At 41.0% G+C, this 26,889-nt stretch overlaps 1 protein-coding gene and 1 long non-coding RNA gene across 2 annotated transcripts; one reads left to right on the top strand and one right to left on the bottom strand.

Moving 5' to 3' along the window:
* Positions 1–645: 645 nt before the first annotated feature.
* Positions 646–14,610, bottom strand: LOC134165110 (uncharacterized). The gene is made up of 3 exons (XR_009965372.1): positions 14,363–14,610; positions 8,259–8,353; positions 646–1,542 (listed from the first exon to the last, which is right to left on the bottom strand). It is a non-coding gene; the product is annotated as an uncharacterized LOC134165110 (long non-coding RNA).
* A 97-nt stretch (positions 14,611–14,707) lies between these two features.
* Positions 14,708–23,338, top strand: KLF6 (KLF transcription factor 6). Its single transcript, XM_062621545.1, has 4 exons — positions 14,708–15,203; positions 18,057–18,630; positions 20,343–20,466; positions 20,891–23,338. Exons 1-4 carry the CDS (start codon positions 15,102–15,104, stop codon positions 20,940–20,942), a joined length of 852 nt encoding a protein of 283 aa, XP_062477529.1. The 5' UTR covers positions 14,708–15,101; the 3' UTR covers positions 20,943–23,338.
* The last annotated feature ends 3,551 nt before the right edge of the window (positions 23,339–26,889 follow it).

The following is a 26,889-nucleotide window of genomic DNA, read 5'->3' as shown; positions in this document are numbered from 1 at the left end:
TGATTCTCTGACTTGATGAATCTTCAAAGAATTGCAAGGACATGGTCCTGTGAAACCTGCTCTGACTGACCCTGCTTGAGTAGGGTGGTTGGACAAGATCTCAAGTGGTCCCTTCCAAATATTCTGTGATTCTGTGATTATTTTTATATTTGTTCCCAGATATTTACAATACCCGATTGTTTTCCTCAATTTACCAGTCCATGAGTCTTGCCTTCCCTAATGACTTCCACAGCCAACAAGTTCATAAACCAGCCTCTGTAAGCAAGTAATCTGCTTTCTGCTGGCTAGAGAGGATTTCACTTTCCTCTGTGCCCTACAACATTTCCCAATTTGTGATCATTCTGACTAGAACTTCTTGTAGCATGGGGTTTCCAGCTTTATTTTACATGCCAAAGTTCTTTTCCTAGCAAAAATACAGTCTAAGATAGGGCACAGTGATACCAATAGGAAGCTAGGCTGCACTGTTGAATCTGAAAGCTCAGAAACATTCTTCAGCCTTTCCAGTTTACATGCAGAGTTCACGAGACTTACTGACAAACTAAAATTGATTATATCAAATTGACCTTTAAAGACATGAAATCCTTCCTTGCCTTGGTTCTTGATGTGACTGTGAACTGAGGTTGTGCATGTCTGGAAAAGGTTAGAAGCTCCCTCAGTATTGTCTCACCGATGATCCACAAGTCCACCACCTACCAGAAAATGTGGATGCCAATTGCACACATGGATCTTTTGCCAGTACAAATAGGATTTCAACTATTAATTCTTGTATTCAAGAAAAAAATAAAAATCATATGCTAACAGTTTTTCATGAAATCTAAACTTACCACTACGAATTATTAACATTTACTCAATGTTATACAATCATAGTAACAGGCTTTTCTGCTCCGACTCCTCAACTGAGTTGACTATTTCTTGTTCTGCAGTTTAAACTGCAGAAAAAATTTCCTGTTAGCCATAAAAAGGGGAAAGAGCAATCATCATACACAGCTTTTAACACAATGATGTGTTTCCATCTCTGAAAAATAAAGATCCTGCAGAGCAGGCACTGTAATGGTCATAAATGCATGTTGTGAGTCAGTTCAATAAATCCAATAAAATTCTTGTTAAAACTATTGCAACAGAAGATACTTAACTACTAACAGAAGTGAAAGCAGACAACTCTTCTGCCTCTATACGAAAGTATTTGTAGCTTTGGTTTGAGAAATGTGACATATTATATAGACCAAAGAGAAAAGCAAATCTTAGACAGAAAAATAAGGCAAATAAAAGAATGAGAAAAAGAAAAAAAAAATCAGGCCTTTAACAAGGGGGTTCCCAGAGAGACATTTCCTGACTTCTTTATGACTATCTGAATCTCAGAAAGAATACGGATGGGAGTCATGGCTCTAAAAGTAAAGTTGTACAGAAAATATGACATCCAAGGACACGCGGCAGGTACAGGCAAAATGCCAGTGATGACACAGAACAGTCACCCTGACCACACCAGCACTCTCGTTGAAGAGAAAATACCAGACAATGGAATATCCACTCCCATGATAGAGTCTGAAAGACAAAGGTGTGTTGGAGGTGAGTAAGTGCCAGCTCAGATCTGCCTCCAGACCTGCTGTCTGAAACTCATGCAAGGACAATCTTGACTGTCTTTTAAACAACAGCACTGTAAATTACATTAAACTTCCTTTCCTTTTCTGTGTTGTGCAACATGCAGATGCTGGGTAATTGCCACTGGTCCTTGTTTTTTGATAGCGCTTGAAAGTGAGAACTGAACTAACAACTCTAGTTGAGTGGTCATTTCAAAAGGCAAAAAGCCTATTTAAAGGCTAAAATATGTCTGTTATGTATCTTAAAAAGTGAATGTGTACATATTTGTTTCAAATATTACTTGACGACTGAAGAACTTGTGATACCATCAAAATATTAGTTTCTATGTTACAGATACATAATATTTTGCTGTTAAGAAGCTAAACATATCTTAACATGAAAAGAGTCACATAGTTCAGGATTTTCGTTATGCAAAGGGTGACACAAGCAATCACACGAGTCCAACTTGTTTCTGCTCAGAGCTGCAACACAAGATCACTCAAAGGGACCTACCTAGATACACAGTCCAAACCCCCATTATCACAGAAAACAGACACCTATCAATAAAATAACACTAAAGAAAAATAAGGGATTACACAAATTCATAGATAACAGGTCTATAAAGAGATTTTTTTAAACACATATAAATACAGCATCTAACATCATGAGCCTGACAATTCTGAATGCTAAGGGAATACAAAGGGAACTGACTGCACAAAGTGGATAGGCTCATACACACTCCCTAACTAAAATTTTTGCCACTGGGCTTTTGCCCTTGTTATTTTAAAGGGAGAATTAAAATCTAGTCCTTCATTACCACAAGGTCTGAAGTTGAATGTCTGACATTCTGCATGCATTTTATTGTGGCTGAAGAGAGAATAATGAACATGACATACCACTGGCTTGATCCAGTAGGGCCGTCTTCTTTTCTTATCATTAATTAAGGGACTTTCATTCCTCTACCCCTACTGCAAGATTTAAAATACATTCTCACGCCCAAAACCACAAAACATTTGTTTCTAGTCTAGACCTTTCCATAACCACCTTCTGTACAACTCTTCTTTTTCCTGTCACGTTTGTTAACTAGTTTTTCCTCTCTGATATTTTTTTCTCTTCATTCAGAGGACAAATACGTACTCTCTCAGCTGTTCTCCCTGGCTAAACAAACATAACCTTTTATTTTCTCTCTCTTACAACAAAAGTTATCTGGGGCACATGTCACCTTTCTATGCTACTTTTTACACACAGTGTACTTTCTAAACATGGAAGACCACAGTTAGATATGGTATCACAGACATGACCTACCTTAGGACTTTGCAAGTTAGAACCTCTCTCTGGAAATACTTTTTTCTTACAATTTCACTTACCTTCCTGCAATTGGCTGAAATTCCTCTACTCAACCCTGTGATCTCGTGATGAGGTTATCTCATGATCAGTGACTAAATGGCCTATTCACTCTTATGTCAAGACTAACTGATCATATCCTGTAATGCAAAATAAATCCTTGATGTTGGTGCATAAATGCATGACCCTGAATTTTGTATAGTTTTGTTTTTTTTTTTTTTTCCATTGGTATTACCCAAGCCCTCAAGGCCATTTTTTTTTTTCCTGTGGTATTACAGTACAATCCATCTCTGTATTGACAACATCTCCCAGCTTTGTGCCATCAGTATATATTACTACATTCCTACTACTTGTGCCAAGGTCAAGAATGGAAATATTAATAATAATTCTCCATGCAATATCAATTAAAATATTTTCATGAAGTCGAGGAAAATCAGATCTGTCAGAGTTCCCTTGAGAAAATCTATTGATTTTCTCTTGATAAGAAAAAAATCTATGCTCTTGTCAATTAAATGTCTAAATAATGATATCATGTTAGTCTAACAAAATCTAAATTAGATACTAGAGAAGTCTCTATGGAAATCAGCACAAGGATCATAATTCTGTATTTTAAATCTGTCTGATATCCTATTAAAATCTGAAAAATTCCCAATGATCTCCTGTAATATTAAAAAATAATTAATAATCCAACAGATAAATAAATCCTAGATCTTGTTTTTCAGGCTTTTTAAAATTCGTGAAACTATTCTAAAAGTCAGTATCACAAGTGTGTTAGTATTAGGCTGGACTTCCAGCTTCTGAGTCCTTGAAAGGCACATTGGATACTTTAGGATTTTCTCAAAGATAAAAAGGCAGTGACAGCCTTTTTTTTTTATTTTTTTCTGGTAGAACTCAGATGTTCACCTATTCATATGCCTTCAGGAAAAAAGTCTTAAAATTAAAAACATAAAATTGTTAAATTTTATAGAGGTGTGCGAGTGTCAGATGCAGTCAGACATATGCAGAACTTTTGAAGGGCTAGGGAAAAAGGGCATTTTACAAATAAATATCATGCTGAGAGTTGACATCATATTGAATTTTCACAAGAAAAGTAATTTCACAAAGTGATTGTTGCTCAGACATCTTTTGTAGGTGGTCAGCACTATTGTAATTGTACTGAAATAAAAGTACATCCACTGAGATTATGATGTATGCAAGAATTACACATACTGTGTATTTATCTAACTGTCCTAGTTCAACCTCCTGGCATGAAATCAGCGGTCCATATGTCAATTCAAAACTGAAGCATAAGATGATGGATACTGATTCAAAATGGAATTAATACATGGATGTGTGTGAAAATTGAAAAAAAAAACCCTAAGGCAATGCTGATATACTGTAGGAAGGAACTGAATGGATTGGAAAGGACTCTGATATGGGTGACAGTTTGAAATGGGAGGTTTGTGTCTTGAGGTAGACCTTGGGAAGCACCTTGAGGGTTAAACAACAGTCCTGGCAAAGACTTCTTTCCTTGGTGAGACAAGCACAACCACTTATTCTGGTTGAAAAAGTCATTGCAGGTGTCCTGCCCTTTGGCAACGCGCAGATTAAGCTACTGGTGCTGGGCCCTTAATGTGAAGCTACACCAGTGATTATTCAAATACAAGAGCTATTGCTGAATGCCAATGCCTGACAAAGCAAGACTTCGTGAAGCCAGCTGGTTACACCTGAGTTTAGCATTTGCAGGAGCTGTTTACTTGTGGCTGATATTCATAGTACAACATTTCAAAGATGTAGTCAGTACCTAGTAAAATATCATCTTTATTCTCTATTTAGAAATATTGTTATAAGTCACAGAGTGCTCAGACTAGTGCCCTCTTTTAAACACTTTCTATAACACATTTTCAGTAAGAAGTCTTTCAACCTGAAACTATATCCAGAGTCCACACTCATTAACCTTCCACGCATGCCACATGGCTCATCTTTTCATCCCACAGGGATGTAGGAAGATGGAAAGCTACTGGATTAAAAGGAACTTCACTTGAGCAAGCAGTGTTTCTATTTCTGAAAAATCTCCAGGAGAGCTTATTTACATTGAATTGCATTTTTTTGAATTTTCAATTTTTGTGTTATTTTAATTTGTGAAGCAGGATCTATAGCACTGTTTGATACTTTACAAATGTACAGATAACACCACATACTCTGAGTTATAATTCGTGGAGGCAGGGAACTGGTGGTATTTTAATTATCTGCACACATGCACCATTGTGTCTTTAAGCACTCAGATAAGAAGATTTTCCTCTCCTTCAAACAAGGAGGCACCTTAGAATACCCAACTTTTTAGTGGTTCACTTCCCACACTGCTTTCCATGACACTTTGATCAGTCATTCTTTTTCCTGTGTTCACGTTTAAGCATATCCCTTTCCAAATTATGGGACAACCTCCCTAAGAGAAACATTGCTGTTTCACCACTAAAAAATAATACAATGAACATCAGCCAAAAGCTAGAGAGCAATTCCACAATGCTTTGGGCCCAGCAACCGCACAGAGGAGTAAAGGATAGAAACCCCCAAAGCTCATACTTCAGAGGACATTCCCACCGTGTAGCAATAATGAGTCACAGTGAAGCAAAAGCCATCTGTTCATCTGGACACCGATACTGCTTGTCAGTTAGCAAGAAACATTTCCACTGAGAATCCTACTGCAGTGTTAGTCTCCCTGCATAGACAAACTTTGTATTTCAGATCTTCTGGTCTGTAAACTGGGAACACTGCAGCTTCCTTTTACCCTGTTTTGTCTTTTCTGAAAACAGGCTGGTCAGGAAAGGGACTGTCTGTGTGGCTGTATCTATCTTTAAAGCTTGGCTGTGACCATGAGGTCTCCAAGTCAACTCATGAGTCTAGCATTTCTCATCAAAACCCAAGTGATCAAACACAGTGACACAAAGCATCCTCAGACTCAGCCAGCGGCAGTGCTGTGCTCGCAAGGCCTTTCTGCAGCACTGCCTTCATGTTCCTTCTTTCCATTCCCACTGCTATATTACTTGGCCAAGGTGGGACCCTTCTTAATCCTGGGGAACTGCCACGTTACATCCTTCTCCCTACAGACATTCCTGACATTAGCTATTGATGAAACTGGGCAAAGTGCAGTCATAATTAATATGTTGTATCTTGAAATAGTTAGCAGCAGAAACACACTCTGTAAAGGGACCAATCAGCCCTAATTAAAGTCATGTTTAACTAATCTTTTTGAGATGAGGACTGTCATTTAGCATGTGTTCTTGCCACATGTAGCCCAATGGGATTTAGCACTGCTGTTGCATTTAGGTGTTACCACAACATAAACAATGATAATAATAACTACAGAAGTATAAATCTCTTTTTTTTTTTTTCCTACTATGACTGCTTCAGTAGACATATTTTAATTTGCTTTACTATTGCACAGTTTGGGTTACTACTATGTAAATGTTTAGCAGCTCACGTGGGCTAAATGTGAGGGTGGCTGGCTAATTCTTTTCATGTGTGTAATGTTTTGGATCAAATTATTTCCACATTCATTCTGATGGATTAGGTTTCAGGTGGACAAGACCCAAAAAAATCAGATGAACTCTTAAGGATCTGGCTGCACTGAAGACATTCTTAACAATGACATTTAGAAAGAATGAGAAAGAACTTCTATTAAAATTAAATTTACAACATGTAGGCAAAATTATCTCAAAAGACCATCAGCATTCTATAAAACAAAAGTGTGATTTCATATTAAATCAGATGATGCCAAAAAGATCAACTAAAAAGATCACCTTTAAATTTAATTTTAAAGAAAATTTTAAAATTTTCTCCCTCAAGTTAAATCTATTTGTTTCAAATGACACTACTTTTGATTTCTAGTATGTGTGTAAGTTCCATGATTTCCAAATGAATGCCAAATGAGATTAAAAACAAAATAAAAATCCCCACATGAATAAATTTCATAAACTGCAAGAGAATGGAAAAGACCTAGAGAAAACGATTTTGGTTTTTGTGCATGCATATTCACTTAATTGTTTGCCCCTTCAAAACAGCAAGTTGCCTGGAGCGCTTAAAGCAAAAAGTGCTTTTTAAAAGCAAAATATTTTTATTTATCAAAAATTTCTTGGACAACTTCTAAAAAACTGTCTACAGATTTTTGAGAGAGAAGGATTAGATACAAACGGCAGGTAGAGAAAACAGAGAACAGCATGTAATTAAAAAACTATAATAGATGATTCCTGCACCCGGTAAAAATCACACAGCATAAACCTCCAAAGAAGACAGGCAAGCTTTGCTGGAGAAATCTTGAAGGAAGCAGCCTATCTTTTGGGGATTAAAAAAAAAAAAAAAAGGAAAAAAAAAAAGAAAATTATAAGGGTGGGGGAAAGCTTTCAAAGGCTTGTGAAACTGCCAGCAGGAAATGAAATGACCACCAGATAAGAACTCCATCAGGTTGTAAATGTATAGGAATAGGGTTAACACTTTGGTTGTTATTCAAAAGCAAATGAAAGATGAGCTTATGATAACAAACTTGGATTAGGACTCAGAAGATCCGAGTTCATTTCTCGACTGCCATAATCTCCCTTTGCAATTTTGGGTCACAGCTTACATTTCGCATAGACTGAAGAAGGAAGTAGTATCTTTTTTGTATACTTTGGGAACTGAGACCCAGAGATAATACTGGCCAAGGATTCACGACACTTTATAGGCATCTATATTCTAAATATATTTCACAGCAGAGAAAGATGACTGAGAGTTGAGAGGTATCTTTGTGCGTCTGATCCTCCAATCACATCTGTGTTTCTGTTTCCTTATAGCATTTGGATAGTAAATCCTTTCTCCTCCACTTTGAGCAAAGGCTGGGGTTTGTTGTTTGGTTTGGGGTTTTTTGATGGGTTTTTGTTTGTTTGTTTATTTGGTTTTGTTTGTTTGGGTTTGGCTTTGTTTTTTTTTCCTCATCAGCCTGCAATATAAGCTCTCAGGAAAAATACTCTTTTTACATCGTTTTTTATGTTTTTCTTACAACTCTGCAGTCTCATAGTGAGGATCCAAGAAGCTTCTAATTATCAAGAAGTAACTAGTTATTATGTGTGTATATAGGTATAAATATATACGTATGCATCTCAGATACATACAGAGTAAATATCCTTACTTTATTATTGCTACTATCCTAGTGTACATTAGCAATAATGACAATAATGCGAGTATATTGATGGGGTCTGCCTTGGGGCTTGCACAGCAAATAATAATTTCCCTGATTTCCCACACACCAGGCTGAGTTCTGACACCAACTGGGACTAAACCCAAAACACTTCAGTGGAAACTCAAGATTACTTCACAGTAGTCACTTGCTTTTCATTTCCTTTTCCCTGCTGATCTTCCGAAGCTACCACAGTTACACTGATGTGAACAAGATCTGAATCCTGCCCACTGGCAACAGTTACTGAAAACAGGAAATGGGATATCTCAAATAACAATAGGTGGGAACAGCGAGTAAAGGTTCACTATGTAGTAACGGTGCTGACTCTTTAATGACTGTGTTTATTTCCTTGTGTCCTAAAGAAGGCCACAGTTCATTTTGATCTCGAATACGTGTGTATTGCCACATTTATATATCAGACACTGTATCTAATTTTGCAGCTTTTATTAAGGAGAGGGGGGGTGTCTTCTCATAACGAGGGACACAATTAGATTGCTCTCCTCAGCTATGCCACCAAACAAGTCAAATTGCAAGAGCCGAAAGGTTCACCCCATGCCCTGTTAAGAGGAAATCTCCCCATTGCTGCAGAAACAGCGAGGCAGGATTTTTCCCTCCCATGCACCACAAAAAGGGGTACTGTGACATGAGAGAGAAACCCTTTGCAAAGCTTACAACCCACATAACGCGCTTCACATGAAGTTAGAGCAGAGACGTTACAAGTTCAAAAAGATATCCAGGGCCATGCAGTTCATTCCAAGCAAAGGTCTGACGTTCTTGGCTGAGGTTTCCACACTCCTTGTCTAGTCTCGACATGACTAATTTCCAGAAAAGGCAGTTTCACTACCACTCCAAGCCAGCCCTATGTCTAATTGGCATCACTGCTTAAGAAATACTTCTGTGCATTCTTCTATGAAAGTTTGCAGTTACAATCTAATTCTATACACTTTTACTAAGCCTCACAAGCCACCAGTGAGACGGTCCAGCTATTTTTAACAATCATTAGTCCTTCAGTCTCTCAGCGCAAAAAATGACTGGTTCATGTTGGGTTCCTTTTCTCACAGCTTCCAAAATTGGTCTTAACTAGGTTTCCCAGCTTAATACACTGTTAAATAATGGCCACTAATTAGTAATGGCAAAAAGGAAGAAATGGTCACATGAAAATGTTAAAATGCCCAGCCACACATGATTTTGGGTTTGGGTTTTTTTGGTTGTTTTTTTTTTTTTTTTCTCAGCTCAAGCTGCTTTTTTCACCATTAACCATAGTGATTTCTGCTCCTCCACTTGGGGAAGCTGTCACTGAACTTCCTAAATGCCACCAGACAAGTTCCAGTTGCCCATATTTGCTGCTTCTCCTAAGGGTGCTTACCCTAATCCCCATCTTTCCTAAAGACACTTTGCAAAGAAAATGGTCTCTTTTGTAAGGGAAAAAAAAAAATAAATAATTAAATTTAGAAAGAATAGAAAGAAAGTTGGGTTTGAGGTTTGTTTTTTTTTTTTTATTTAAATAGAAATCCAGGTCTTCTAAATCATGGAAGATTTCATGCACGGCTAGAAAAATAGTAATCCTAAAGTTTGGATACCAAGAAATGAAAACTGTTAACTTTTTGAAGTGCTTTTATTCACCCTGTAAAAGATGAGTGATTTTAAATACTTGAAACCCCCATACATGATTATTTGCTATATTAGAAACCACAAAATACCTATTCAGTTAAGACTTGTAACTCCTAATAATACTCTTGAGTACTATTAAGTGGACTGTTCAGCTGAGCCTTTTGTGGAAATAAGACCTATCTTTTTCCTAATACAGTAACCCAAGAAAAAGCTGAAAGTTAATACATGTTTTGTTTATAAATATATCCAGTACCTAAGCATCAGGGAGGAAAAACACCAGTACATGACAAAACAGGTATAATCAACTGATTGCAAATAGGTCGGGAATTAAGAGAACAGTAACTCATAATTACAGCACCAAGAGACAGAATCACCTTCCCAGTGCCAGCTACGGATATGGAAAATGTAACAGACCTAAGGAATACATTCTACAGTACTGCCCAGAAAAGGATTGATTGTCAATACCTTTTGTTCTAATGCCACTTCTGGGTGCTGATGGGGTATAACAGACCACTTTCCAGAGTGCTGCCTTCTCATCAACTGTTTAGGCATGTCTAGGAGTATCAGAGTGAAAACAGGAGTGTAAAAGCATGAACTCCAGGGTGCTCAGTACCAGGTAAACTGTAGAAATTACATAGCTCCAGGTCTGGCCTGAAGAGGTAAACAAAAACAAAAAAAACACACCCCCACCCCCCCCACCCCCCCCACCCCCCAAAATAGAAACCTCTCTTTGACTCAGTGTGGATCATTAACTCATGTTCTGTTCACATTAGGTAATAACAACAATTTCTTTCCTTACATTCTGGTTGCTTAGCAGTATTTGTAGGGCAACACATCACCTTAGCTAACTATTTTCTACGTCTGCTGAACAAGTTCATTTTACATTTACCTAAATTCTTCCTTAGTTTATTTTTGTCATTATGTCTTAATTCTTTTAACCTTTCACTGTGTCTTAGGCTAGCTGTGGTCCAAAATGTAATTTGCTAATTCTGCCAGACTGACAGATCAGGAATCATCTCACTTGCTTGCCTACTCATAACAGTTCTATTTATATATCCTCAAAGAGCATTTACTTTATCTGTGGTAAAATCACATTGCATGCTAGTTACCACCTCAGAAGCAGATAATTTCAAGTAGTGTTCTCTGCTATCTGAGAATGCTTTCATGCAGTTGACACTCTCTCTCTTTTCCCCCAAATAAAGTCCATTTATCCTAATCAAACCACAAGTTATTAATTCCTGCCCATTCCATCTAACCTCCCAGATTCTGGATGTGCATGAACCATTTTCCAGAGGTTTTCTCCTCTTCTTATTCTTAAAGCTGCATACAGAGCATGTTAATGTGTCCTCTAAAAATGCAAGAATATTCTAGGACAGACCAGGTGCTCCCCCTGCCTCACGTGGAGCTCAACCCAACTGGAAAACACTGTCTGTCACCCGCTATGGTGGGAAGCAGGTTTTCTAGGAACAGTCCACCACCCCTAACAAACACAGTTACTACGGAGAACTGGTGGAGCCTTTAATGTGGCAGTATTGCTTTTCAGACAGAACCTTATTAAAATTAATGAACCAAAAAAAAATTAAAGCACACAGGCCTTTTTATCTCTGCTCATATTTGTAAATCAGTGGCTTTAGAGGGGTAAATTGGCTGATTATCCTAAACTGTGGACAGCCCTACTTAAAAGTCATGCAACTCTGCAGGCAGAGCACCAACATTTGGAGTAATTCTACATAATTTGTACTAATTTTTGCTACTTTTATGAATGACCTAGATCACACAGCTTAAAAACACACCAAGCATCTGCAAGATGGGAAGTAAATCTGTGACTACCTCTATGCCATTGCGGGCACATGTACTGTATTAGCTGTATGGCAGTCACAAGAAATTTATCCAAGGAACTCAGTAGTTGTATTCCTTCCCTACCAATCAGCATTGCCTGTTCAGTGCACACCCTTCGGCATCCCTCATCGCTACTACATGTGAAGAGGCCTCTGCCCTACATCAGGTGGTCTCTGTCTCTGGCTGGCACATCCAAGTAAAGTTGTGCAGTCCCAAGGGACCGACTGATTTCTGATTTCAGTCTGGGTTTTGTTAAGCTAGAACATGTTTTCATTTAAGGTTTCCCAGGTGAATTCCACACTGGCACATGATTCAAAAAAACACAATTGTATAAAATCAGTATTTGAAACTTTACAACCATGTATAGCTTGAAGAAGGTCATTAGGGAGTAAACTGTATCTTCAAGTATCTCCACTAGTTCATTCTTTCATTTTATTTCATTTTGGAGCATACTGAAATTTGTCCTAATGTTCATTATCTTCTGTAGCCTACAATAAATTCCCTTCAACTCACATCAACCACCATCCCTTTGTTCCACCTGGCTGCTACAAGTGCCAGTATAGCTTCCCCTCAGCTTGTGTTCCATGGAACAGTCTCCTAAACTGCAGCATCTTACTGACTATTTCATTTTAATTTCTGATTAAAAACATGCTTGGTAAAAACACTACATCTGTTTACTTCACATTACAGTCTTATCCATTCTTTCTTATCTGGATTGGTTTTTAGTTCTAATGACGTTTTCTGTTACTTGAAATTTGTTGCTGCAGTTGTAACCTAGAACTAACGCATCCAGTGACACTTATGTTGATTTTCTTTCAAATGCCCATTGATAACAGCCTAATCAAGGCCAGCATTTAATCAGGATACAACTTAAGCAGCTCTTACTGCACCACAGTCACATCTGTGCCACAGTTTTCTTTGACTTGGTTTGTTTTTTTTTCCTATAGCAATAACCTTCATCCTGCTCAACTCACCACAGACTGGCAGAAGCCAGTCAACTACTCGTCAACTAACAATGCGTTTTAGTAAAGGACCTTTCTTTTTTCTTTTTAACATTGCATCGCCATCAGTCTACATCTGCTATTTCCAGTTGTCCTTCACCAGGAGATACTGCCTGCCTGAGAATAACCATACAAAACAAGATACTTATGTTTCAAACCCCACCTGGGCACAGTAAATCTCATTCAGTCCCTGACAAGCCCAGATCTCTCTTTCACGAAGCACGGCTAAAAAGGGGCAGGTGTAAAACTGAACGAGTGGACAGTTGCGTTCATTGACGCTGTGGTTGAAAATAAAATCTTCTCCAAAGGGAGCAGGTCGGTTAAACAAACACTAAGGATTTCCAGAGCTATGTTACCAGGTTATATTTGACTGGAGCCCACACCGCATTTCAGGCCACAAAATATTTAACTCCATAGAACTAAAAATAGTCTCGAGTAAGGTGCATAATTCATCAGCTTAAGAGGGACTTTATTTTTTTCTCTGCACTTTTCTTCAGAGGATCTAGTTTTGGCCACAAAGTAGACACAGATCGTTCTGCACTATCTGTTGTCCAGAAGGCAATTTTGGATACGTATTTATGTGTTTGGCCACGTGAAGCCAAGTAAAGAATTACTGACTAAACCAAAGGAGCTTCGTTCTCTGGATTTAGATGGTCTTCAGCACCAGCTTGTTTTTCTAAACATAAAATCACGCTCTAGTTGACTTTAATTTTGTTTTTTTTTCTGCTTTTTTACAGACTCAGGAAAACCTAAGCGTGAACATCAGTTGTTTGTTTATGGAATCGCCGCATTAATAGTTTATGAGGGGCTAGGAGATGCAAAGTTAGACTGACATTTTCACACCAGCAATCAGTAGCTCCCAGAAGACAGTAGGCAGAAAGAACACACATTAAACACAAGTCACCCTCTGTGGGTAATTAGCAACAGATACAGAGAAAAAGTGGTGAAATGGAAATAACAGAGTAGAGATTATGATGGAAACATCAGTGGAAAATTATAACTCCTTTAATAAAAGAAACACATTAGCAGTGTATGTTCCACGTGCTGGACACTCTTTGGGAAAGCAAACACCCAAATTTTTTTAAATTATATTAAGAAATCTGTATCATCAGTAGATCTAGTCTTAAAAAAGCTTGGTGCTAAGAGATACACAAATAAATAGCCGTGCTTGGGTGGAATCGGGCATGGAAGGGTAAACTCTTCCTGCAGAAGCACTGTCTGATGGCGTACGCCAGGTGTGTGCCTGCCACAGCACCCATACGCGGGGCAGCTGCATGGCCCCAGCCTATGGAGGGAACCTCTCTCTTTCATGAAGACATGAAGATCAACCTGTTATGCTTTGCTATCCAGCTACCCTACTGAAGCACCAACGATGGCATCAACTGTTGCTCAGAGGCCAAAGCAAGTCATCTTCTAGAGCTCCTGCTCACTGGGAAAGCAGAACCCAAGAGACCTACAGCATGTATAGGCTTTCCGTTGAAGCCTCATGGCGAAGACGCCAGTGGGAGTGGGGTATCAATGGCTGGTACCCCGGTTAGAGAGGCCACCCCAACACGCCAGGCAGGCACAGAGGGGCTGCCATTCAACCATGGGGGCACGGACCGTCCTGCGGAGAGGTTTCTCCGGCCGGAGAGAGCCTCCCCTCCGGCCCCCTCACGGCGCAGGCGGCTCCGCAGCGCCCTCCGCGACCGCGGCGGCTGCCGCCTGCTCCCCTCCCCCGCGAGAGCACCGCTCAAAGCCGCCTCGCGAGCGCACGCCTTCACTCCCGAAAAAAAAGGGGCCGCTTCGCCGCCTTATATACCCTGCTAAAAATAGCCTGCCGCCGGCCCCGCCAATCAGGACTGGGCGAATTTCGAATCGGGCCAATGGCGGGAGCCGTCACGGCCAGGCTCGGTCACGCCAGGAGGAGCCGCGGCGCTTGCCGCGCGGCGATTGGGAGGCTCTGACATCATTGGCACGCGGGGCGCGGGGGTGCGCGGCGGAGATTGGGCCGCGGCGGGCGGGCGGGCGTCATGGGATCACGCGGGGCGGAGCCGCGCGGGGCGGGGCGGGGCGGTGCGCTCGGGGCGGGGCGGAGCGCGCGGGGCGGGGCGGGGCGGGGCGCCGCGGCCGGGCAGAGGCTTGGCCGGGGGAGTCTCGCGGGGGGTTCCACTCGCAGCCGGCGCCGTGTTTGCAAATATTGTGGTGCGCGGAGGAGCGGAGCGGAACGTCCGCCGTCGGCCGCGCAAGGCGGGGGAGAGCCGCGCCGCCGTCCACCGCCCCGGGAGCCGGAGTGCCGCGCCGTGCGATTAAACTTTGCGTGAAACTTTGGGTCTTTTTTAAGCTCCTCACGGAATTAATACATACCTACATACACGTCTGTACACACGCCGCTGTTACTGTTATTATTCTTCTCGGAGGAAAGGGGGGGGGGGGCTCGGAAGCTCGAGATCAGAGGCTTGACACCCCCCCGCACGCACCCCTCAGCCCCTGCGCACCCAGGAGGCGTCCGCGTAGTGCTTTTGGTAACCAGCACTGACTTTGTTGTTGCAACTTGAGACATGGATGTGCTCCCCATGTGCAGCATCTTCCAGGAGCTCCAGATTGTGCACGACACGGGTTACTTCTCGGCCTTGCCGTCCCTGGAGGAGTACTGGCAACAGGTAAACGAGGGTGCCGGTGGTGGTGGTGTGGGGTCGGGGTTTATAAGGCGTGTTAAACGATGACCAGATTTAAAATGGAAAGGAGGAAAAAAAGAAAATACAAAAGGCCAAGTGTCATCAGCGAGCTTGGGGCGCGTTAAGCGTGAATGCGGGGGAATGTTTTGGAGCAGGTGTTTCTGTTTTAACTAAGACGGGTTTGTGGGGAGAGTGCAGAGGTGGATGTCAAGAGATGCGCAGCTCCAGCTTCTCCGCTCCGCAGCCGGCCCGGGCCGATCCTGGAGCTTCGCTGCCGCCGGCTCCAGCCACAACGAGTCCTGGCAAAAGTTGTCCGCTTGTACCAGGTCCAGGCTGCACAGCTGGGTCTTGTCACCCGAGATCCTGGCCTCGGCCAAGCGCTGCTCTTCGCCCGTTGCCGTGATGGGGTTTGTTTTGTTTTTTCCTTTTATTATTGTTTTTTACTTTCTTATTTTTCCTGGCAGTGTTGAGTAAGTAGCCCTGCAGTAGTGTATGGACACATATGCACACGTAGCTCTGTGTGTGCATGTATAATCCATACTTGTGTGTGTGTGTATCGTAGCCGTTCCCAGCGCAGGGAGCGTTGCGGAGCCCGTGAGCTGTCAGTCATATGACAGCGAGCCCCTCTCGCTAATTGCCTTGATCGGGAAGGAGGAAGAACGGAGGCTCCTTCCCTTTAATGGACATATTTTGTTGTTGCCTTTTTATCCTCCTTTTTATTTATTTTTTTTTTTTTTTGGTTTTTCTCCTTTCCCTCCCCCCCGCCTCCCGAGCCTGCCCAAGCAGCGGGCTGGCAGGAGCGGCGGTGGCCGCCCGGCGACCAGACCAAGTACCTGCTGGCTTGGACGCAGGAACCTCTCGGAGAACGTTGAAATGCAAAGTGTTACAGCCCTCACATGCACACTAATTGTATGCAATGCCTTTCCTTTTGAGTTTGGTGGTTTTTTTTCCTCCCTTTCTCCTTCCCTTCCCCCTTTCCCCTTGCAGAGAGGGAGCTTCACCGTACGTGATTGAAATGGAGCTAAGTAGTTTCCTTCAGGCATTTGGGCTTTTGGCGAGGGGCCAGCCCTCATTCCCGGTAGCCTTCAGAGGCATTTAAACTCGGAGAGAGCTTCACTACGGTCCCCATTACTAATCTACCTAATGAGGAATTTAAATTAGCCGGGAATATGAAAGTTTAACAAGATCTTAATAAATGCTTTTCTACCTGTTTTCATGGGAATTCAATTCACTATTGTGTTGTCCCTCACGAAACCTTTTTTGTTTTTAACATGCATCACGATCCAGTTACCTAATTATAGACAAATACATAAATATTGTGTGCAGTGGTTGGTTTAGTGTGGGGGTTGATTCACTGGTTTTTGTTTGGTTGTTTGGGGTTGTTTTTTTTTCCTAATTTTGCCCCACTCTAGCCTGGCCAGAACATGTGACCCAGTTTACTTTGAGCAGTGCTGGGGGAAAAAGGAGGCAGCTCCTATGGCGGCTCTGCTCTTGGACAGATGCAAAGGGGCTGTGAAGGGAATGTATGGCATTTGGGATCAGGTTTTGCTACCGGGCTTGGAAGAGATGATCTTGCTAAAATAAGTAGAGTTTGGTATGGAAACTTGATGTGTCCATTTTCTGTGTAAAGCTTCCATGTGGATCGTTTCCTATAGTGGAAAGAATAATCTCAAAACATCAGCTTGTTGCCATAACAGTTCATACCCTTTTTTTTTCTTTTTTTCTTTTTTTTTATTTTTTGTTCTCTGAAGATGGCCAGAAAGTCAGCAGGGTGAACTGAAATTGAAAACCACAGCTTCACCCATTTAGGGTTGTTTTGTGTTTTGTTTTGTTTCGTTTCATGGAGTGGAGGGGAATGTGGTTGGGGGGGGGGGGGTGGTGTGTTTGGGAGGTTGTCCATGTACTGTTGCATGTATATTTCAACAGAGTACTTTCTTGGCAGATGGTCAGGGTTTTAAAAGGAAGTCTCCCTTGGCATTGCGTGAAAGAAAGAGAGAGATGACTCATACAGTGCACTCTTGGCCAGTAGATAAAGTTCTTGTTCATTGTGGGACTCCCAGCAGGACCTCAGAGTAATTTCCCGTTTTGCATCCTATAGAATAGGACATTTCTATTCTGGAACTTTTTTCTCCACTCTCCTCTGTTGTTGAAGTTCCCCATGTTCCTGCGAACACGCATGGGAGCAGTTTGAGTTACGTGGTGTGCATGCCAGTGTGCTTGGAAATGACATTCTTTGAAAGTCGAGTGTGCTGCGTTCTCATGCACAGGAAATGGGAGGATGTCTGCTGCTCCATTGATGTCCCCAGAAGACGGGCCAGCAGCTCCGCAGCCATGCTGAAATGTGGCTTTGTTTTCTGACACAGCGTTTGAGTTTTAGCTGCCTGTCAGAGCACATTGTGTTCACTTGGGTCCTTTCAGCCTCATGTTTGTGTCAGATACAAAACAACTTGAAATTAGATGAGGCGCGAGAGCAAAGTGTAATTATTTGTTGTGGTTCTCTGTGGTCCTTTTCAATGTCAGCTTACTGAAAACACAGATTTTATGATGAGAGTGATGATAATTTGACTGACTCATTAGAATGCTATTTTGGAAACCAAAGCTGACTTGCACCTTCAGCTGTGTGTTTGAACTCCTGCCCAGGTCTCAAAAACAGATTTCTTTTCATCGTAACAGTCACCTAGTTACGGCTGGAGGAGCCTTTAATTTGTTTTGAACCTAGAAACCTCAAATCGAGCGCACTACGTTCCTGCATGCTTTTTGAAGTGTAAACTACAATTGAGTTTATTTTTAAGCAAGGTTGTGACTTTCATCTTTTTTTCTTCCTTCTCTTTCACCTAGACATGTTTGGAGTTGGAACGGTATCTTCAAAGTGAACCCTGTTACGTTTCTGCATCTGAGATCAAATTTGATAGCCAAGAGGATCTCTGGACCAAAATTATTCTGGCACGTGAGAAAAAGGAGGAATCTGAACTGAAGAACATTTGTGTCGCAAAGGAGGACAATCTTACTAGTCAGAACTTAGAGACCAACAGTTTAAATTCTGATGTGAGCAGCGAATCTTCAGACAGCTCTGAGGAGCTCTCGCCCACAACAAAGTTTACCTCTGACCCTATAAGTGATGTTTTAGCCAGTTCAGGAAACTTGAGTTCATCTGTCACTTCCACTCCCCCTTCGTCTCCTGAGCTGAGCAAGGAGCCTTCTTCCCAGATATGGAATTGTACCCCGGGTGAGTTGCATTCACCAGGGAAAATTCGTACCGGTACAGCTGGAAAGACTGCAGAAAAAGGTACACCCGCCAATGGTGACACCTCGCCAGATGGCAGAAGGCGTGTTCACAGGTGTCATTTTAACGGTTGCAGGAAAGTTTACACCAAAAGTTCACATCTGAAAGCACATCAGCGCACTCATACAGGTTAGTAACCCTATTGCTTATTAAGAATTGGCAAGTGCTGTAGGGAATACCCCTGATGATGGTGGTGTCACATTGTTACACAATCACTGGGTGGGAGCCCAGGTTTGGAGAGATGATATAATAGTAATAGAGGCTTACCAGCATGGACATCACTTCCTCATTCTTTCTGTAAGTGAGCTGAAGCCAAGGCAGTTGGTGGTAGATTAGTGTGCTGTCATAGCAAATGGGAGCCACTCATCTAAATCGGCAATAGTAGTGAAGCTGCAGCAGTATGCAGTCTTCGGGAACAAAGATCTAGCCAAAGTAGACGCTAAACCTTTCTTGACGTTTATTTCTAAAGCAAAAGAGAGCTGAGACTTTCTTGCAAAAAAAACGGAACATCGGTCATCTGAAAATCAGATCATTAAATCCCTGTTTTCACGGTTTGGTCTGCATTGGATCTGTTCAATCAGACATCCCAAGGCCTTGATTATATAAAGTATAGCTATAGTTGTAAATCATTCAGTGTTTTTGTGTGCCATTGTTACTGGCCAAAATCTTGTCACAGTAGTCCTTCTAACATATTTGGGCTTACAAAAATGTATGGTCTACTGTATAGTTTCCTCCCAAAATGCTGAACAACAGCATTTTGTTGTTATGGAACCTGTACTAAAATGAGCAATCCTGTGTGTTACTGGGAAAGAAAGTGAGGAGGATAAGACACTTCAGGGCTTTTATAAATATTTTATGGTTGAAGTAGCACGCTGATTTGCTTGCTTGAGCATTATTATTTGACATGTCTTTATGACAGCAGTTAAATATGTGGAGCTGGTGGAGCTGTGCCTTGGCTCAGTCGTCATCATTTAACATGAGGAATTGGCCTGGCATTCTTGGTGTACCAATCCAAAGACCTGTACATTGTGGTTTTTTTTTCCCCCAAGAAGTGGAAAGAGAATTCAAGGAAAAGATCCTGTTTTGACTCATGAGCTCAGCATTTTGTGGCTTTTATGGGAAGTCTGAGCAAGCTCGGATGTTCCCATTGTCATGCAGAAATCAGATAAAACAAGATTATTTCAGGAGGAAAGAACAGCTTCCACTGAAACCATGGTGGTTCAGCAGACATAAATAGCTGCCGGCCTCAGAAGTGTTGCAGAACTGTTGTCCTGGTGCTGTCTGGCTGAGAACGTTCCTGTGAATGGAAGTGGTATTTCTTGACTGCTGAAATAGCAGTGTTCAAAGTGGCATGAAGGCTTTTCCAAGAATATGTGGCTCAGCAGAAAGGAGGTTGCGTATTATGCAGATGAGTGAGTGACAAAGGGCTTTGGTGCAATACAGTAGCCTAATTGCATTTTGGAGCCTAGCTGTGCTGTCTTTAATCAGCTTCATGAGGTGCATGATACCTGTTTGGGAGTAAGCCTGCTATTATGGATGGACAGGAATGGTAGAAGGTTGGATTTCTTTGTTTCCTGTGAGCCTGTTTAATCACTTTTTTTTTTCTTTTAATAAGAATGAGATTATTTGGTGTGCTTTTGCAGCAAAATAGTTAAGTAGAAATAGTGGGTGAATTTTGCAAGCTTTCTTTGCCTACATGTTCTGAAGCATTCAGATAGGTAGTTTAAATAAAATTGGCTGTCTTTGGGGGGTGGAGGAGGTTTACATAGAAAATGAATGGGGTAGCACCTATCTTTCTTTGAATGAAGTCATGACTAATGTGTAATCTGCTTTCTTTGTAGGGGAAAAGCCTTACAGATGTTCATGGGAGGGGTGTGAGTGGCGTTTTGCAAGAAGTGATGAATTAACCAGACACTTCAGAAAGCACACTGGTGCCAAGCCTTTTAAATGTAGTCACTGTGACAGGTATGTTACTGAAGTGCACCTTTTAAAATAGTTATTTTTAATGCTTGTTGGAAAGCGAGTCTAGGCTGCTTTTGACTTGTGAAGGAATCATTTGGGAATGCAACTGTGTCTGGTATTTTTAAGGGATTATTTTATATTTAGACTGGGAAAAACCCCTCCCATTTTACCAGTCATTGGGATGTGGCTTGTAGCCTGATGCTTCAGATAAGTTTTGGCAAGTCCCTAGTCTTACCACTCATCTGTGGAGCTCCTGGGTGCCCACAGACACCTTGAGTGCTCCCATGTATCCAGGGAATGCCAAATCCCTCCTCCATCAGCCGTGTTTCTGAGTAGCAGGGCAATGGGGGAGTGCCTCAGCCATGCATGTTGTGTTGCGCGTGCCTTCAGCAGGGGGCTAATGCAAAATTTGGCTCTTGCTTTGCAGGTGTTTTTCCAGGTCTGACCACCTGGCCCTTCACATGAAGAGACATCTCTGAATGGGTCAAGAGGTAAATCCTGCGGGCTAAGAGGCGTCAAGGTTGAAGAGCCTTGAGCAAAGGGATGCGTGTTCCAGCCAAAGCATGCCATTTTGCACCCTACCCAGTTGCCTCCAGGACCTCACTTTCTTGAAGGTCTTTTGAGGGCTAATAAGTCATGTAAGAAACGGCATAGCAACCGCGGTGCGTGATGTTTGGGGTTTCCTGGACTCATACACTGGTATCTAACCTTCTGAGTGGCTCCTAAGCCTTTGCCGTGAGCATGTGCACTGAGAATGTTAATGATTGGGTGACTGTATGCGATGAGGATCTCTCGATGACTGTATGCTGAGGCACATTTTTTTTCTTGTGGTTGTTTTATGACTGTAAGAGAAAAAAAATAGTCTGAATGTCTTGTATGTGAGGAATATCTTGTGAGATGGGACGACCACCAATCATTTCCAAGGGGTGGGGGGAGGGGTGTCTGCACCTTTTTAGAGGGGAAATTGAGAGGGGAAAGGGGGGCGGGAATAAAAAGAGTCAGGATGCCAGAATGGAGATGGGGTACCTCCCTGTTCCTGTGTGAGAGGAGCTTTAGGTGTCTGGTGCAGCTATTAAACGTGCAATGTGTCAAGTAGCTTGTTTTACTTGCTACAGAGCTCATTTGTAATCCATTGTATAAGCTGTGTATTTACAAATGTAACACAACTATAACTTTTCATTATAATACCAAGGTTATTGCATGGTTCTGGGGAACTATATGCTTTTCCATTCTTTAATCAGGACTGCAGTTTTGATTCCAGTTAAGAGCAGCTAAAATACGATTGGTCTAATGTTACGTAATGTATGGAACATGAATAATTTTTTCTGTTGGGTGGATAAAACCACTATTGGTTAGAAACTGATTTTTCTCATGCAGCTAATTTTTCTCTTATTTATGCCTTGAGGACTAACTTCTGGTTTTCTAGCTGTTAATGCACTGTTGACCTTAATAATGGTGCCTTATGCAAGTGACCTTCTCTTGCAGGGGGTCTTATACAGGGGTATGGGTGATGCATGCTTTATTAAGGCTCTCTTTTCACCTGGCATTGTACTGTATCAAATGTATAATATGAGGGGAAAAAAGGTTACTTCCAGGGTCCTCCTTCACAAAGACAAATATAGAGAAAAGTCATTCATGTCAATACAGTATTTGTTTAACTTAGACAATTTGACTGTGTTACAGTATAATGCATATGCCAATTGAATACCTGACCAGTTCTGCCACCTTGAGACTTTTTTTATATTGACCTTGCACAACAACTGTGTATATACACACCCCAACTGTACTTAATATGTCGAGTTTTCATACATATTAAAGATACAGAAGTATTAAAAGATGTATTTGCTTAAAAGGCACAAGTTTCACATCTATATATCTAGCTATCTGTTGGTCATACAGAAAGAAACTATATTACTTTTTTTTTTAAAAGTGGGCAGAAAAATAATTGTGTATGTATATTTGTGTGTACAGTCTGTGTATGTGTGTATATATATAGATAATATATAAATATTTTTTTTAAGAGGAAAAAAAATTAGAACACATAGCTGGAAAATGCCACAGCCCATCAAAATATTCCCTCTACCCCCCGCAATATGGTCATTAAGGAGACAAAGAAGTAAAAGATACAGTTAATTAAAATCTAGCATTTTTAGAGGCTTTACCTTTAGCTTAATTGTATGCTAAAGGCTTTGTTGGCATTCAGTCCTTCTCAGACTGCTGACTGTGTTTTGTAGTTATTAGGTTGTCTGGAGTAGCGTATCTGTGGCCATTTAAGAATGATATGAACCGAATATTGGCATGCTAAAAGAATATTAGCTGTGTGCAGATGAAGTACACTCGAGTTTTGGCCTTCCAGTTTACTGGAGGAGCTGTGAGTGAGCTAGTCGTTGTGGTGGTTGAGCTCTAATTTTACATAGTTCAGCTAAAATAAAGACTCTTTTTTCCTAGAGTAGAAATTGTCTGTCCAAAAGCAGTATTTTCTTTTTTTTAAACCAGCTCACTACAGTTGATGCAATGAAACATGTGACCTGTTTCTTTTTCTATTTATTATTGGTCTTGCTTACTATGCTAATATTTTGGTATATCTTCCTGGAAATGTATGTAGATAAGTGGTCTAAAAAAAAAAAGTATATGCAAGTGATCTGGTTCTAAGGAACACACAGGCTTAAATCATTCTCATTTCATTTTTGGTTTAAATTGCCTGAAAATGCACTTTTTTTTTTTTTCCCCCCAAACCAAACATAATTTTGCAGAAAATGGATTTCTGTTTAAGGTTGGGTTTTGTTGTGTTTATAACTCCTTGTTTGCATTGTCCTTGGCTTAGCCATAATTCTTATAAACAAGAAAGTAAACAAAAGCAAAAACAAACAAAAAAACAACCCCAAACAACAACAAAAAAAATAAATTAAACTTGCACTGGCTTGTCTCAATTGTGAAATACCATCAGAGTTGTGTGGATGGGGTGGGGCTGTGTGCCATATGTCAAATGCCTGTAATTTTCTTAATAAGCAAGTACATTTTGTTCAGGTGATAACTGAGCCTCAATCAAGCTGAAAAATAAAAAAAAAAAACATTTTTGCTTGAAATTTAAGAAGAAAATGTTTCTATTAGTGAAATTTCTTTTTTTGTTTTTGAAGCACCCTGTTATCTAAAGAATCTCTTTGTAAGATTTTTGTAAAAATTTTGTTTTACAAGATTTTATTTGAAATTGTTTTTTGCAAGATTGTTATATTTCTGTATGAATGTATTTTTTATTGGAATAACATAAAAAGAAATTCTTATCAGCATCACGTGTCTGGTTTCATCTTTCTCCCCTCTGAAGTCCTACACATCAAAGGATGTCAAGTATTATGCTGACATTTTGCCTTGAGTCACCTGGTTGCAGGTACAAACACCTTTGAATCGGGTTGCTTTGTGGAGGACAAGCCCTGATGAGAAAATAATATTGACAGTAGAAACTAGAAGTTCTTCCGTATCTGAAAGACTGTTGTTGACTTAGTTTTTGCCTCAGCAGAATGAAGTTAACACGATTGTTACTGCGAGACTGCACCTTTATTCCAAATAATTTGTCCTGGAGAGGTGAATGCATGTAGGACAGGTTCTGCATGTGGGAAAGGAGAGTCAGTGGGCATTTGAAGTGAAGGAAAAAGAGAAAGGCAATGACTGGGCTGGAGCCACCTGTCCTTAACTTTTACTGCAGAGTGTGAGCCTTTGAACTGCCCAATCACTGGGGAAGCAAGTCTGAAACCTTGAAGACTCAGTTGTGGGAAGGAATGCATGAGATGTGCCTGGCTCAGATGCAGAGATCTTGAGTCAGCTGTAGGGCTGACCTGACCCACATGCTGGTGGTGACCTTCAACCAGACAAACGCAAGTCTCTGTGAACTGCATTTTTTCAGAGCAATGGCTCTTCAAAGCGTGCCTGGCACGTATGCTGGCTTGGGACACATGCAGAACTTGTTTCATGTTGCCTTGTGGCTTCTACTCACTAATGCTGGTGTTAAAAATCCCTTAAGCACTGGGTAAAACTATTGGCATAAAACGCGAAGCTATATGCTGAGAAACTGACTTTTACCATGTGAATTCAGTTCACCATAACTGAAGGTTTCGTAGGTTTAGATGAGAAATGGCTTAAAATTGATGCAGAAAAGAACTGAATCAATAAATGCAGATTGAGGCCAAAGTAATGTGGAGGAGAGACCCTTGCCATTATTCTCAGTTAGACCTGCAGCTGGCTAGTGAGTAGTTAATATGCCTCCTTATAGCCAAGGAAGAAATGGCAATTTAAGCAAAATCTGACCTGTAACAAGAGGGATATATTAAATTTTACCATTGGTACAGTATCTCACACAGTGAAACACAGGTGTGTCCTGGGAAACTTAGTTACAGTTGCAATAGAGAAGGCTACCAAGGTTTAAGGGATTCTGACATTTTGCCTCCTCATCTGTATATAACATAGAAATGGAAAAATTTTTAAAGAACTCAGTTTGACCTTGGAGGTTCTCCACCCAAAATGTTCAGTGGGTGTGTGACACAGAACAAGGATTGGAAATTTTTTTCCTGTCTATTGGGTGTGTGTCATCTAGGGCTGTGTGTGTAAAAGAAAAAAAGAAAAGGCCTGATAACTCCATTATTAAGGACGTTATTGAGATCCCATCCTCTTTCATTTCTCAGAGAGACTGTAGTGAAAAAACAGCAGTATCCAGGACAAAAAAGAGCTAGTGACAGAGCTATTGGGCAACAAGGAAACTACAAAGCAGAGAGCAATAGCCATTTAAGGGGTAGTGCATTTCAACATGCACATCCACTGCAGGCTTGCTTAATTCCAGATTTTGAAATGCCAAGCAGACGGGAAGGGATGTGAATTTGAGGGTGAAGAAGTTAGGTGGCTTAGGTATAGACCTGGATTGGTAGCCTCAGCAAGTTCCAACAGCTTCAACAGAGGTTAGCAAGGTGAAAGTGGACAGAGCCTGTGAGCCAACACATTAGCTTCTTGCTGCAAAGGTCAGTTACGGCATGATTGTGCACTTAGGCACACATACATGCATGCATGGGTCAGGATGAGACACTTAAATCCCCAAACAGAACTTGCTTGGATCTGGAGTTTGGGTTTTTTTGTCTCTTGGGTGTGAAAAATCCTGGCATACAAGGGGTCAGTGCAAGTAGGGCACATCACAGTTTACCAATTTATTTGAACAACTGTGTATTATAAATACAGCATGACTTTGAAGTTCACAGTAGACAAGTGATTGTCATTTTTTTAATTGGATGCTCATATTGTTTAGAAGTTGCTGTTTCTCTCACCCTTAAAGCATATTATGATCTGTTGCAAATGGAATCTAGAATTGTTGTGCCTGGTAAGGTATGCTGAAGACAAGCTGTATTTTGTTCTTTCCTCTTTAGGAGTCATTCATGGTACCTTTGCCTTTCTGTCTGTCTTTTACCACTTCCATTCTTCCCAACTACTTGAGCATTTGCTCTTTAATTGCACTGAAAGCTCTCAGGAATCAAAACAACCTCTGTAAATCACACAAACAGCGCAGCAAAATTGCAAACAAGGAGAAAGAAAAACACTATGGTGATTGTGTCAAAAAGTAGCTGAGTGTTATTTATGCAGCACCAAAGGAGTACGTGATCTTACATATTCACACAACAGGGAGAGGCAACAGTTAATAAGAGGAAAACTTCATGGTCCACCCATTGGAAGTCTCCTTAGCCTTGTCTGGAGAGAGGAGTTAAGGTAGACTGAAACAGTAAGGGGAGCTCTAACTACATAGGAGTAGGGGGAGGGGAAGACACAGGTGAAGGTTTCCCATCTGCCTTTTAAAGAATAAAAGGATATGTATTTCCTCTTTGTTCCTCCATTTTTCAAAAATTCTGTGGAGACAAAATGGCTCAGATAGGAAATCTCTATAAGACCTCTTTCTTAAGCTTTTCCAGCTTTGCTTCCTCAGGTAGCACTGGTTTATAGACTACGCAATAAACCAATACTCCACTTCTGTATTTCTGGTGACAAGAGGTTACTGAGCAGCTCATACCCCCACAGAAGTCTGCCTGATCCTGCTTCATCTCATGGGATTGTGTAGCCAACAGGCATTAACAGGTACTTCTGAAATAAAGCCTCTGACATGGCAAGAAACTGCTGAGATTATACAGTCCAAGGCAATAGTATCTTTATTTTTTTCCCCTTTAGCTCTTACATCTACACTGGCTGTTTCATCCCTTATTCATGGTCCCTAGATATATGGCATTTATTTTTGATCAAACCTGTAGCAATACTGTCTCATAACCATTTGAGCTCTTACGTATAAGGGAGAATGAGCAGATAGAGTACTGCTTTTGCACATAGGTCTGCTGAGATATAATCAGTCTTGGATTCATTGGAGCTACCCTGGGAAATAAGGGTTTCAGGTTCATACATTAATAT

This window comes from Pezoporus occidentalis, unplaced genomic scaffold, assembly GCF_034315485.1.
Source record: "Pezoporus occidentalis ecotype Australia unplaced genomic scaffold, CSIRO_AGI_Poc_V1 ctg23, whole genome shotgun sequence".
Taxonomy (NCBI): Eukaryota; Metazoa; Chordata; class Aves; order Psittaciformes; family Psittacidae; genus Pezoporus; species Pezoporus occidentalis.
This window is presented reverse-complemented; position numbering and strand designations above follow the sequence as displayed.

Coding starts and splice junctions, on each gene's coding strand:
- KLF6 (XM_062621545.1), top strand. CDS start 15,102: ATGGATGTGCTCCCCATGTGCAGCATCTTCCAGGAGCTCCAGATTGTG. Junction 15,204..18,056: donor TGGAGGAGTACTGGCAACAG/GTAAACGAGGGT, acceptor TCTTTCACCTAG/ACATGTTTGGAGTTGGAACG. Junction 18,631..20,342: donor ACATCAGCGCACTCATACAG/GTTAGTAACCCT, acceptor CTTTCTTTGTAG/GGGAAAAGCCTTACAGATGT.